This window comes from Chelonoidis abingdonii, chromosome 5 (genome assembly GCF_003597395.2).
Source record: "Chelonoidis abingdonii isolate Lonesome George chromosome 5, CheloAbing_2.0, whole genome shotgun sequence".
NCBI classification, from domain to species: domain Eukaryota; kingdom Metazoa; phylum Chordata; order Testudines; family Testudinidae; genus Chelonoidis; species Chelonoidis abingdonii.
Genome location: NC_133773.1, coordinates 25093634 through 25108153, shown reverse-complemented (window position 1 = coordinate 25108153; position 14520 = coordinate 25093634). Strand labels below are relative to the sequence as shown.

General features: G+C 40.6%; 1 protein-coding gene across 1 annotated transcript in view; it reads right to left on the bottom strand.

Annotated features, from left to right (window-relative positions):
• The window catches only part of GRID2 (glutamate ionotropic receptor delta type subunit 2), a 1102380-nt gene that overhangs the window by 235116 nt on the left and 852744 nt on the right, over positions 1–14520 (bottom strand). Inside the window, exon 9 of the mRNA XM_075066158.1 lies at positions 645–746. Coding sequence (XP_074922259.1) covers positions 645–746 — 102 coding nt within the window. The remainder of the gene's footprint in view (positions 1–644; positions 747–14520) is intronic.

Here is a 14520-nt window from a genome sequence, read left to right as displayed (position 1 = left end):
TATGCAGGCTCTGTGCCACCAAATTGTCTCCCTGTTTGGGTATCACCCTTCCTTGGCCAGCTTCAGGCCCTTCCTTTGATCCGCAGCCTGACACGCAGTGGCCACAGCCCAGAGGAGAATTTGGCCCAGGGAACCCTGAGAGGAAGGTTATTTCACTGTATTAACATAATTCACCCTAAGCCAATCTTTAATATTTTCTGAGTGCAGTAATTTGTGTCAAACTGTACTCAGTTTGGCATAGTAATTGGAAGGCAGCTATATCTTATGCATCATTTAGAGTTTTAGTTAGGAAACCTTAGCTGGTATGCAAGTTTTTGTTGCTCTTTTGAGTTAACACAGGTTGATTACACAGGTTGATAACTTACTATGTGTCTATGGAAGAAACAGCTTTTAATGTCTTTAATTTCAACTTTGAAATGAACTTTATTGGTAAAATAATTATTTTGTGGAAAATTCCCATTGATCCAGTATTGCCAAGGAGAAACTCAATTCTGTGACAGTTGACTATGTTTCAGTTTCTTTTTAAACTATGTAATTTATTTTCAAAATCTTTTTTAGTGACTCTTAGTCAATAACCTATTAGTAGAAAGCAAGAAGGAGAAAAGTAGCATTCCTCTAAATGGAAAACACTCAGAATCTCTTACCAGCACAGTCACCACACGCAGAACCACCCCACGCATGTTGTTCTCCAGTTTTCTGTCTGTTAGTGACCCATTCAGACCAGTGAGAGGATTCCAGCAGCCAAGCTGAAAAATAAAATATAATTTGTCACCTCATTGTCGATAACACTGTCAGTCATTCCTGTTATGGAGCTTTAAATGGGAGCAACAGAAAACCTTCCCGAAAAAACGGGATAGAAAATCAAAAGGGGGTTTTGTCATAAACAGATAGCTAAGGGTTAATGTTTCTTTTCCCTGTAAAGGGTTAACAAAGGGAACCAAACACCTGACCAGAGGACCAATCAGGAGAACGCGGATTGTTTTGAAAGTGAGGAGGGAACTTCTGGTTTGGGGTTTGTTCTGTCTGTTTGTTTTCTCTCGGCTATGAGGGAAGAGCTTTCTTTTTTTTTTTTTTTTTCCCTATCTCCAAGCTTCTTTTACCTTCTGTTCCCAGTTGTAAGTACAAAGGTAGCAAAACAATAGGCTTTAATATGTTTTGTTTTGTATTTACATTGTGGAGTTTGCTGGAATGTTTTAAATTGATATCTTTTTGAATCAGACTGTTATTCCTATTTTCTTGTAAGCACTAGCCCTGTATTTGTCATCTTGATGCAGAGTTTATATTCTTATGTATTTCTTTCTTTTATATAAAGTTTTCTTTTAAAACCTGTTTGAGGTTTTTCTCTGGTTAAGGCTAAAGAACGAAGGGAGGGGAAATCTCTTTGTGTTAGCTTGACTAGGTTTGAATGCAATAGCCTCAGGGGAGGAAGGAGGGGGGAAGGTAAATTGCCCTCTCTGTTTTGCATTCAAGGAGTTTAAGTACAGTATCGCCCAGGATAACCCAGGGAGGGAGAGCTGGGGATGAGATAAAGAGGAGACAAGGGGAGGAGGTTGTTTTCCCTTTGGGGTGAGACTCAGGGTTTCTGAGTCTTTGGGTCCCCCAGAGTAGATTTTGGGGAGACCAGGAGTTGATCAGGTACTCAGAATCCTGATTGGTGGCAGCGATATCCGATCCAAGCTGGTAATAAGCTTGGGGGAGTTTCATGCTAGCTTCTCAGTTTATGAACGCTAAGGTTCAAATCTGAGTAGGAAGCTATTACAGGTTTGCCCAGAGATTCATTTTTAAAATGCAAATTAGGATTATCAGTTTCTGCTCCTAAATACCATGTGCAGTGTATGACATCATCCAGGACAGTGGAGGATTTTCATTGTTTTAGAAGGGTGAGGATTTCTGAATTACCGAAAACATTTAAAATGTGAGATGGCTATAACAATACCTACACCTCACTTCCAGTGATAAGCTAATTGGGAAAATAGTAGCTAACATAATTCTAGCATGTTGTTTGCTCTAGCACATGTTTTCTAGCGGAACTTTGAGGAAAAGAGTTACATTAGCTTTAATTAAACCACATTTTGTTCACTGATAAAGAAACAGTTACTATATTTAACTAAGCTAAAAGCCCCACTTAAAAGTGATTGAGGGAAAGATCATCTGACGGGCAAACTATGGTGGATCTGTAATAGATGATGCAGAAAAAGAAAGAATATTTGCTTACTTTGTATAAATAATTAAATATTCATTAGATATTAATGCCCTTCTCCTTGGGATTTCCACTGGCTACCTTAAGCTTCTGAGAATACATTTCTTAGATGCCTAACTCTTTCCATACAATGCACGGGGAGCCAGGGCATCTAACCTGGGGCTGCAAATTCCACTGTGCAGGAGGGCGCATAGGAGTTAGGTATTGCAACACCTAATTCCCTTTTGTGGCTCTAGCCTCTAGTCAATATCTCTAAGATTTAGGTTTTTCCATACCCTCCTGGACTGAGAACATGCTTGGGAGTTTTATCATTGACTTCAAAGGGAGCAGAGTTAGGGCAATGCTGAGCAATCTGTGTTGATTGGCCCTTACTATTACATTGCAGTGTATTTCTTTATGGTCTCCCAACACCATTACCTTTCTGGTAAGCTTCACCAAGCAATCTGATTCAGTTGAAAACCATATTTGTTAAACTACATTACTAGCCACAGCACAATGAAGGGTCTTAGTTCAAAATATTTACCTAGATGTATACATTTCGTCATAAGATGAATCATTAACACCTTCCAGTGTTAATACAACCAATTGTTTTATAAAGCCTGCATTTTCTTTACTAAAATATTTTAGAAAATGGTGCCAATTGCTATGTTCAACTGTAAAAACACATTAAATTCATTCAGTGATATGTCATTCTTAATTATATAAAGAAATTAATTAGAAGTTACAGCCAATTAGCATATCCAAATGTGCTGAAAGTCTAATTACCACAGATATTGTACTCTTGCCTAATATAAAACCCTATGACATTTGAGAAGAGCCTTTGTTCCCTTTTGAGGTCAGCTAAAGTCCATTTTTAATTATGTTCATTAATGTGTACATTTTGTTTATAATTAACTTTACAGCTCAATCCTTTCTAGCATTTTTTTAAAACAATACCGCTATGAACTAAGCAATGGAAGTTTAATCATAAATCTCTTTTTCCTGTTTAAAAGGTACATTTTGTTTTCAATTATGCTTATTTAATTTTCACTTCAATTATTGCTTTTATGCAATATGCAGTATTCCTGCCTCCACTCCAGACTCAAAACAGTGGAAGAGCAGAAGCCTTCAGTTACACAGGAATAAAACTTTTAACACTCCCTAGCTGACACGTATGTGGCAAGGACATGAAATTGGGTACACAACAACAACAAATAATAATGGAGGAAGAAGCATGAAATGATGTGGAGGCTTATTTCTTTAACATCTACAAAATTTGCTGTGACTTCAGTCTGAGCAATATACTGGAATAAAAAGAAACTTCAATCTAATTTTGTGTGGAAGGGAGGTTCTTAGCCCTTATGGGTGAGGAATAGAGTCTCATGCAGGTGCAGAGATTCAATTAAAGGGTAACCCTAGTTCAGGTCTGTGAATCTGACCCCAAGCAATGAAGGAAAATGGCTGTAGTGGCTCAGTCATATTTGCAGCAAACAAATCGATTGGGTGGTAAAGTAAGAGCCTTAATCTTGCAGAGCTTGATTAAAGGGACAAGTGGCTTCATAATGAGTGCATATTAATATTCTATAGTGGCAGTTAGAAATTTTTCCTACAATTATGTTAAATATTTAATTTTTTTCCTTCACTGGAGCTTAGACAATAGTCAGCTAGTAATGGTGATACTAAAATCTCATAGAACATATTGTGTTCCACACACTGGTTAATACATTTATATACAGTGCGTATAGCAGTTCTTGCATCTCCTACATGCTATATTGGGAAGGCTATAGAGTTCTGTACAAGCAGTTTTTTGTTTGTTTTTTTACAGCTGTTTTATTAATATAATTTGCCATTAGGCTAAAAGGCACATCTTGCACCCTTGGGCTTTACAGTGCTACTTTCAAGAAATTTTAGAAGTTAAAAAAGAGAGTGCAAATACTCAAACCTAGTTTTGTTTCCAATAGTTTATGTGGATTATGATAGTCTTATCTTTAGCATTTTATCTTGGAGCCAAATACAAATTGTCTAAATTAGAGTTTCTTTCTTTAAGGCCATAACACATGCCTCTGGGACTTCACTATGCTGGGGGCTGCAATCACTTATGTCCCTACAATGATCTGAAAAATCACGATTGGAGCAAAAAGGCTGAAGAGCAAGCTGCGGCTGGCTGGGTCAGCAGCTATAAGAGAGGCCCTCTACCAGGCTGCCCCCTGTGTCTGTGCGTGATATATAAGGTGGGATATGGCATCCAAGTTGTGACGATGTGGTTCTGGCGGGACCCAACTGAGAGTGCCAAATCAGGACCAATGCTCAAACAGGGCAGTCACAGCCCAAGGCTGGGGTTTTTCCACCTCTAAGGCAAACCAAACCAGCCAGACAAAAATGACTTCAGTTTCATCCCACTGGCTAACCGCAAGTCACACAAGCAATTTCCTTAGACACTCCAGTCTCCCAGTATCACCACCAGTCCCACACGTCCTGGGGATGAATGGTTATGAAAACCAACACCCCAGTAAAAGAAAAAGGTTCTCTCGATCCCAAAGGACCAAGCCCCAGACCCAGGTCAATATACACATCAGATCTTACCCACAAATCACGCTGTTGCCAATCCTTTAGAATCTAAAATCTAAAGGTTTATTCATAAAAGGAAAAAGATAGAGATGAGAGCTAGAATTGGTTAAATGGAATCAATTACATACAGTAATGGCAAAGTCCTTAGTTCAGGCTTGTAGCAGTGATGAAGTAAACTGCAGGTTTAAATCCAGTCTCTGGAGAACATCCCCCGCTGGGATGGGTCATCAGTCCTTTGTGCAGAGCTTCAGTTTGTAGCAAAGTCCCTCCAGAGGTAAGAAGCAGGATTGAAGACAAGATGGAGATGAGGCCTCTGCCTTATATAGGCTTTTCCAGGTGTAAGGACACTTCTTTGTTCCTACTGTGGAAAGTTACAGCAAAATGGAGTCTGCAGTCACATGGGCCAGTTTCTGCACACCCTGCTGAGTCACAAGGCGTATCTGCCTCCTCTCAATGGGTCAATTGTGTAGCTAATGGTCCTTAATGGGCCATCAAGCAGGCTAAGCTGAGCTGACACCAACTTGTCTGGGATCTTTCCCAGTAACACAGCACAAGTTTGAAATACAGACAGTATACAGCCAATATTCATAACTTCAACTACAAAAATGATACAGACATACAGACAGCATAATCATAACCAGTAACCCATAACCTGGTCTTAGACACCTTATATGACCCCCTTTACATAAGATTTGGTGCCACTACAGAACCTTGGTTGCAACCCATGTTCTATATGGTCCCAGTTTATATCAATAACGTCACACAAGTATACAGAGGAAAGGAGCAAGAAGTGGTGAGATGACCATGTATGAGCGTCTCAGAAGATGAGTGATGGCTGGCAACTCTGGTTTCAGTGTTTACAAGATTTCACTACTTGTTGGTTCAGAGGGTTCATACTATCACATGTTCAATAGACCATGGAGCAAAAAACATCTTGTCCAAAAATTTTTAATAACTTTTTGTGTGCGCTCGCGCAAACACTGCCTTTAAGCAGTAACACTTCTTCTGTAACTATAAGAAGATTAATGAACACCACATTCATTGAAAACAAGCTCATTGATGTTTGCATATTTTATAGGATCTTAATAGTACCAAATAAATTCAGGTTTGTATAAAATTTAAATACAGTCACTTTTGATTCTTAATTGCAAATGCTTGGCTCCAATCTCATTAAAGCTTATAATAGCTTAAAAAGGCATCTGTCAGACTAAATCATTTAAGTTCTAAAGAACATTAGGGTTTGTAGTTGAACTTTTCCCCTTTCAAGCTGTGCTATATTGCATCTTTATGAAATCAAAAAGGAAAAGTGCTCAGACAAAGATACTATATTCAATTCATATTAGATCACAACTTATAGGATATTTGTATCATAGTAAAACCTTTGATCAGATCTGATCAACGGCAAACAATGAGAAGTACTGTTTTTCAGTGAGTTCTGTGCACCCCTTCTCTGCAGGACACAATGAAATGTGAAATGTACCCTTCAGTTTATCGATTCCTTCATAGTAGAAGAACATTCTTCAACAGTCTCTCCGCTCACCACTCTACCTAATAAGGTGCATTTGAGTTTTCAGAAAGGGCTTGATCAAGTGGAACAGCATCATGAAATATTTTCTCTGATGGAGGGCTCAAAAATCTAGGGATACAACTTAAAAAAAAAATAAGGATGTTAATAGTAAAGAACAAATGCGGGAAGCACTATTTCATTCAGAGAGCAATAAGCATATGAACAGGCTTCCCGGGAAAGCCAACCACGCAAACTGTATGAGTAAGACTAAGGCCATGTTTACACTACCACATGTCGGAAAAACGTACGTTGCTCAGGGTGTGAAAAAACACCCCACAGAGCAACATACATTTTGCTGGTATAAGTAATAGTCACTATGTCAGAAGGAGCTAAGATAGCTACTGTCGCTCCTTTGCGGTGGTTTAATTATGTTGATGGCAGCAGGGCCGGCTCTACTGTTTTCGCTGCCTCAAGCAGCTCGCCGAATTGCCGCCGCGGATGGTGTGGGCCATCCGTGTGCCTTTAGGGCAGCACATGCGTTTCCGCGGCAGTGGCAATTCAGAGGCAGCTTCTGTCTTCAGCCGGAAGACAGAAATTGTGCTGCCACGGAGAGCTGAACATAGAAGCTGCCACCAAATTCCCGCCGCCACAGAAACGCATGTGCTACCCTAATGGCACACGGACGGCCCCCGCCATCCGTGGCAGCAATTCAGTGTGCTGGTTGGGGGCAAAAACACAGGGATTGCTGCCCCTTGCAGATTGCCGACCCAAGCACATGCTTGGAATGCTGGTGCCTGGAGCCGGTCCTGGATAGGAGAGCCCTCTCCCATCAGCATAGAGCAGCTACATGAGAGATCTTATGGTGGCGCACCTGCATCTGTGCTGCTGTAAGAGCTCTAGTGTAGACATAGCCTAAGCAGCAGCTTGGCACTTTTTCAGACAGAAATGCAGGGAGCAAAGCAGGGAGCCTGGACCTTTATTTTCTCAGATAGAACAACATAGATCATAGTACGCAGGCAACAAATGTCAAACTCCAATGTTCTTGAAAGGAGAACAGATTTTAAATGGGAGTAATGTATCAGCTAATCCTGAACAACGACACCTAACACAGGGAGCATAGAGAAACTCAGTCCTGCGCTATACAGAGCATGGGTGCACTGCCATGAAATTATTTCTTCCTAACAGCCCATGTACAGCCAAAGTGAGTGTGCGGAGCAGAGCACTTTATTTGCAGACTGAGGAGTGCAGTTATGCCTGTGTCTCCTCAGACACACCCACCGACCACTCCCCGTCTCTTTCTTTATTCATCAGAGAGAGGGAATGATTAAATGTGACCAAATGCATCCCTGTATTCACATCTTACACAATAATCTTTGTACAAAATATGCCTTTTGAGGTATCATTTGAAAGCTAGCAACTCACTGGTCAATAATATAATTATATAATGTTGTTACACACATTTTATATAAAGTTACGAATATATGCTGCAATCATGACTGAAGTGTGTTGACCAGACAAGTCAGGGGAGTGGGTAAACCTATTTCAAAGGCAATGGACAAAGTGATGCTTCTAGCCAGGTGTCATCAAAACTGATGGGAAATCAAACGTCAAGTGGCCATTTTTTGGCAAGGAAGAGGGGCTGGAACTAACAGATCTGCATCTTCACAAACAGCATGGACGCTCTTTCACCAGCAGACTCTCTGTTTTCAGCCCTTCAGTTAGAACAAATGTCATGGAAGGGTATCCTGCAGGATAATGCATTCCACATGGTGACTAAACTATAAAAGTGAGGGGCTCAACACTCCAACTTTTCTCTCTCCTTATCCATCTCTCTCCTTTTCACCTAAGAAAACAAACAAAACAACCTTTGGACTTTGAGAGCAGATCTTGATCTGAAATTTGAGCAGACTTGCTGCTGGGAGCCTGTGGTAAGAATTTTATTGTGAACCAAGTCTAGTCTGTTAAGTTTTAGCACTGGGAAGCATTTTACCTTTATTTCTTTTGTAACCATTTCTGACTTTAATGCCCTATGCTTGTACTCATTTACAACCTCTCTTTGTAGTTAAACAAACATGTTTTATTCTTTAATCAAAACTAATTCAGTGTTGTGAATTACGTGGTTAACTCCATTCAGGGAAACAAATTGTTGTATATCAATCCCTTAGAAGGTCAATGGACCTAATATATCTGGACTGTCCAGGAGAGAGCTGGACAGCGTAGGACTGGGAGTGTGTTGGGGTCACTATGCAAATGGTAACCAAGGCTGCTGGAAGCCAGAGTGTGGCTGGTGTTTGGTGACAGGCTGCTAGGGTCAGAGGTGCTGGCCCAAGGCTATGGCAATACACAAGCACTAACAGTGTGTGACCTGCATGCTGGAAGGCTGTTTGTGAGTGACCCAAGTGGGAGTTACAGCAACAAAGCATTGTGAGGCACCTCAGGTTGCAGGGCAAGGGTGACACAGTCCCTCACTGATGTAGATTGCATCCCAGAATGTCACACTAAGCTAGGGGCAACTGACTTACTACTCTCAGTGCAGACACTACAACTTATTTGCAAATATACTGAGTCCTCTCACAGTTGCACTGGATTGCACAACTGTGTACTCCTTGTTATTCAGCATGCAAAGACTTGCAGGCTCATTCTGAATGAACTGTACAGAGAATGAAATTTTTTTAACTAGCTTGAGCCATTCCCTATCGATTATGCATGCTCTGCATGGTTCCCATTCTTCAAGACTAAGATGTCACTGCATCCAAACAACAACTCCAATGGAAAAACAGGCATATTTATTTTTGTTATTTGAGAACCAACAGTTCACATGAGATACATGACATGTATTGTGAGTGTGTATAAGAACAGAGATCTCCATGACAACAGGAAACCAACAGAGTTGTCATCCTAATATTGTTCTCAAACTCTGTGCCACCCAGAAGATAACGTGATAATACATCCAGCAGCAGTACCAGATGATAAACCACTTTCTGCTGGTTGGCCATAATCCCAAAACAAAGAAATGGGAAATGTAGAGATTGAAACAATCTTTCCTTACACATAGATCAATACCCTGTTCCTAAAACTCAGGATTTATTCTCAGTGTTATCAGAAAGAAAGAAAGAAAGAAGTTTACTCAGTTGGATCTAACACATGATGCTGGCTAGTAAATCAAAGCAGCTATTTGTCACCAATAGGTTAGAAAATATTATCCTGTTATAACCAAATACAATAGGGTGGGTGGCTTGCATGTCACTAATTTTTCAGTTCATTATGGACCAGATAATGCAAGTAATACATTGGATCATATATTTTTTGTGGATTGGAAGTAAAGAAAATATTTTCCCCCGAGAGACTGCAACTTACTTAAGAGATAGTATTGGTGATGATGCAATTATCCAGTAAAAGAAAAACACGAAGCAATAGAGTTAGTAACAGTATGAAGGAATGAGCTGGATATTTCTCCAAGATCTGTGCACAGAGAGCGCCCTCTGCTAATGGATCTCTTCTCTCCCATGCATGAGGGGGTTGAGGGGATAGCCTCATTCTCCTCTTCTTAATGTAGCAAAAGTCCCCATGTGCTCTGTTTGGGGTCCTGTATCTATCACTGGTCACGGCTTCTAAAGGGAATAACTGCAGCTACCCAAACTCAGACAGACTTGTTCGGAGTAAGCATGGTTGGTCCACAGTGTGCTGTACCTCGGGACCCAGGGAGGTACAGGCATGAGGCCTCACATCTGAGGGGGTTGCACTCAGAAAAGCCAGAGGAGAGGTCAGAGGTGCTGCTAGCCTTGAACCATGACAGCAGCATGGAAAGAAGACAGCATGACTGTCATATCTCATAGTGAATCATAAAGATATTCATTCAAGGCTGCACAGGGAAGTACAGGTAGCTGTATAATTCAATATACGAATGGTCTTTCCTGGATGTGTTATTTAGATTGACTCAGGATGTAGCTACAGAAACCTCACATTATTTCATTTAGCAGTAAGCATTATTACTCAATTTTACAGACAAGGGGAAAACAAACAAACAAACTACAGCTAAAGCATCTTGCCCAAGCTGACACAGAGTGAGAGATGGAATCAGAACTCAGCAGTTCAATGATCCCCCTTCACTTACTAACCAAGATGACTGGAGAAAGTTGTTACATCTTTTGGAGCTACTACATTCTAGCTCTCAGTGTTCCAACTACAAATGCAGTTTCACTCCTTCCTCTAGGGCAGTGAAAATGAAAATGCCTGTCATTTTTGTGGCTAATGAATGTTCTGATAAAATCAATCTCTTCATGTCAGCATTGACCCCTCTTCACCACTGGCTGTGGCCTGCCTATCCTTTGTAGAGTGTACATGTAGATTCTACTGGAAAAGGTAACTCTTTGGGTATGTCTACACTACCTGATGGACCGGCGGGTAGCGATCGATTTATCGGGGATCGATATATCGCGTCTCATCTAGACGCGATATATCGATCCCCGAACGCGCTCCCGTCGACTCCGGAACTCCACCAGAGTGAGCGGTGGTAGCCGAGTCGACAAGGGGAGCTGCAGCCATCGATCCCACGCCGTGAGGATGGGAAGTAAGTCGAAATAAGACACTTCGACTCCAACTACGCTATTCACATAGCTGAAGTTGCATATCTTACATCGACCCCGCCCCTTACTGTAGACCAGGCCTAAGACACTTCAATGCCTTAGGCTGGGGATGTTGCAGCCCTAAAGCCCATGCTCAAACATGGCGTCTGTTTGGCCAATTGTCGGTCAAAAGGTCACACTGGTAGCGTATGCAACACCATAGTGCCATGTGGCTATTCCTGCTCTTTTCCCTGGTCACCTAAGGGTCAGGCTAGTGCCTTGTGCAAAAATACCAGTGTGCCTGCTCTCGAACCTTCTGTCAGTCAAAAGGTCAAGTTGGGGCTGTGTGCAAAAGCATAGGGCTGTGTGCAAAAGTAGTGTGCCGGGTGCAGCGCCTATTGACGTAGAGGGCACCAGCTCGGAACCTGGTTGGTGAAGGAGCTAGGGACCAATCAGACACTGACACGAGTAAACGTGTCCAAATAAAACTGTATCTTGTGCCAAAATCTACAGGACTATCCGCGTGTTAGCTGGAAGGCCTGATCACCCTTCTAGCCAGGGTCTCCTCTGGATTTAGCCAGCTCGTGTCGTGTCGTTGTGGTTCTTTGGATTACTTCCCCTCCCCAATTCGCCATGTCCTCGGTGTCTGTACTGCTGGTCAGCTGCACCTGGAGTGTGGTATGTGCATTTTAATTTCTGTAGATACTCTGTTTGTTTAACTTCTTCCCTTTTTCCCTTCCCTTACTTGGTACCAAGTTGTGTATATAGTATATAAAAGTCAAATTGTTGTATTAATTGCTATTGTGGTTAGTTGGTGTATTTTTATAGTATTCAATTAATCCGCGTACAGTTTACTTGGTTTGTGTATCTGCTCTGGTTTTTAGTGAGCAGTTGATTATAGACTGCTTGGTTTCTTGTTGTTGGATGTAAATAGACTGTTTCAAGTTGTGTGTATATGCTTGTTCTGATAGTATTGTTAGTTGATAAAAGTGCTCCTCCCCAGCCCAAGTTGCAACTCATTCCCCATTAACAAACAACCACTTGGTTTTGAATTACAATCTGTTTTCGTTTTGATTTTCCCCTCTCAATCAAATCCTTACTCGAACCTGCATTGGTCTCGGACAGGGAACAGTGCCAATGTCAGGCATAGTCTTTTCCAAAAACAGCATGTATGTTGGAGAGCCTCTTGGCTGCTTCATGCTGCTATAAAGCAAAGTGTTTTGGAGAAACAGCCAGTCATTGTACACCAGTGCAGTAGATTCCAAACATCCATTTAATTTCTTCTTTACTTTTCCTCTATATTTTTGTTATTTCTCTCCGCTGTTTTTTTCTTCTGCAATCCTTTAAATTTCAAGGAGATCCTTTTTCTGTGTTTTTCCCCCCTGTGTTTTTGCTGCTCTAATATTGCTCTTCTTCATTTTTATGTGCATACATGCAACTCTTAATAAATGAGATCAAACTGATTTTCCCCTTAGACAATGGGCTTGATTCTGGAAGCATTGACACGAATGCACCTCTGTTGGCTTCAATGAAGTGACTACTGCTTATTTACACTAGTGCAGGTGTGATCAGAATTATGCTCGTCAGGATTCCCAGAAATGAAATTTAGTTTGCAGATTTTCAGAAGTGAAAGGCTAGTGCATTAACCCATTTCATTCCGCCTCCCTTTTTTTTGAAGTCATAAAGACAAGGGTTCTTCTGTTATTCCATTCCTCTTTAAGGGCTTGCTTGCATAACTACTCCAAGTCCTGATTAAAAGAAAAGATGTAAGTTGTGCTGCCACAGGAGCAGACCAAACGACAAATTGTGATTCAGTGTCATAATTTTGTCTCACGTTTGCTTCAAAGGGTGGAAGTAATCTTGGTCAGTCTAGCACAAATTACTTTCCCCCAGTGCAGGGTGGAGGGAGGAAGAATCAAGATTCTGCTCTCTCCCTGGTCACTTGTATGGGAAAGACTGTAAGAGTCCTATGGAGGCTGCTTTCTCCCGTGCATTGTGACCTGCCTTGCCATTTAGCCCATGCAGAGGAACGAAGGGAATTTTATATGTTACTCCCTTGCGTGAGTATGTAGGGGTGAGCCAGAATCTCACCCAAAATGATTATTAAATGGATTTACTCAAATTCAAAAGAGAATCAGAACTGCAACAGCTTGTGCTTCTCACCCAGAAACACATTTGTGCTCTCCCTGAAAAGCAGTCAGGTATGTGTGAAGTGGTAGCAAAATGATAGTTCTAACTTAGTACTGACTGGACTTCACTGTTTGTCTGAAGAAAGAATGTTTGGATTGGAAAAGGAGGGAACCACATGGGATTATTATTATTTATTATTATTATTATTATTTTGGTCTGGAAAGAGAAACACCTTTTAAGGGACTGAAGACTGGAATGGCTGATGTAGTCAGTGTACAAACTCACTGCTCTATACAGCGAATGTGTTTGTTCTTATTACAGTAAATAAGCTTGTCAGAACAATCTACCTATTTTAAGCATTTAAACAGCAAGTGACATGCAATAAAATACATGATAGGTTTAAACAAAAAATCCTTGTGGAAAATAATAAACCATTAGTTTAAAAAATCAATTGACAACTCTAATAAGCTATCTCCAGAACAGCTGAATCACTAAAACACGTTTTTACTACCGAGGGAAATTGCTGCTCTAATGTCTCTCGAGTTTGTCACAAAAATAAATCAGAAATATATCCTAGTGATTAAACTGTAGAAATGTGTTATAAATCCATCTTGTATGAGATGGGAAATATATTTTCCAGTACATTATATTCCAACAGATCTTGCTTAGTATATACAGTTCTGAACTTGTATAAAGATAATCATTTTAAGCCAATGAGACTGTTAAATTACTTTAACATTACAAAACCTCTTTTGAAAGATGTTGCTGCACATGTGGCAGTGATTATCTAACCATCTTGATACTTATGTACTCATCACAGAAGTACCTCTTCCATAAATGCTGTGATTTAATTTAAAGGGATACTGTCAATTTAAAAATCACACTTCTATCTGAAAATGCTTTATTCTTGTAACAAGTAACATCTTTATAACTTGAAAATTATTAATAAATTGATATCTGGCCCCAAACCATCTAGCTGTGCATAATATGTATGTTATCTTTGTACTCCTTCCCCTGTTCCTTCCCACTGTCTTTTGCACCCACTTGTTGATCTTGTTGTGAATTTGATTGTAAGCTATTTGAGGCAGGGGCTGTATTTCCTATGTGTTAGTAGATCACCTTCCTTCCACAATGAAACCTGACTGGCACCTTTGTCTGCTACTATAGTTACAATCATATGACTGATTACTTAAATTAATCTATACATGACAAGATTAGTTTTTTTCTCTTTTTTTCAGCTTCAGCTACTTTATGCATTTGACAACAGCACTTTACAATGGAGTATTTATTTCGTGCATCTGACAGCAGTTGCATTGTTTCCCCTCTATAACAAATTACGGCTTGATTCAATTTGTGGGATGGGGATTTTCCAGCCCGCTTGCATGGCCTGCCCTGGGTATGTTTGTATAGCAGTCCTGCACTATAATTTTGAAAGTAAATATTAGCAGCCCCATTGTCATAGACAGATGGTTAAGGGTTAATGTCTCTTTTACCTGTAAAGGGTTAAGAAGGTCAGTGAACCTGGCTGACACCTGACCAGAGGACCAATGGGGGGACAAGATACTTTCAAA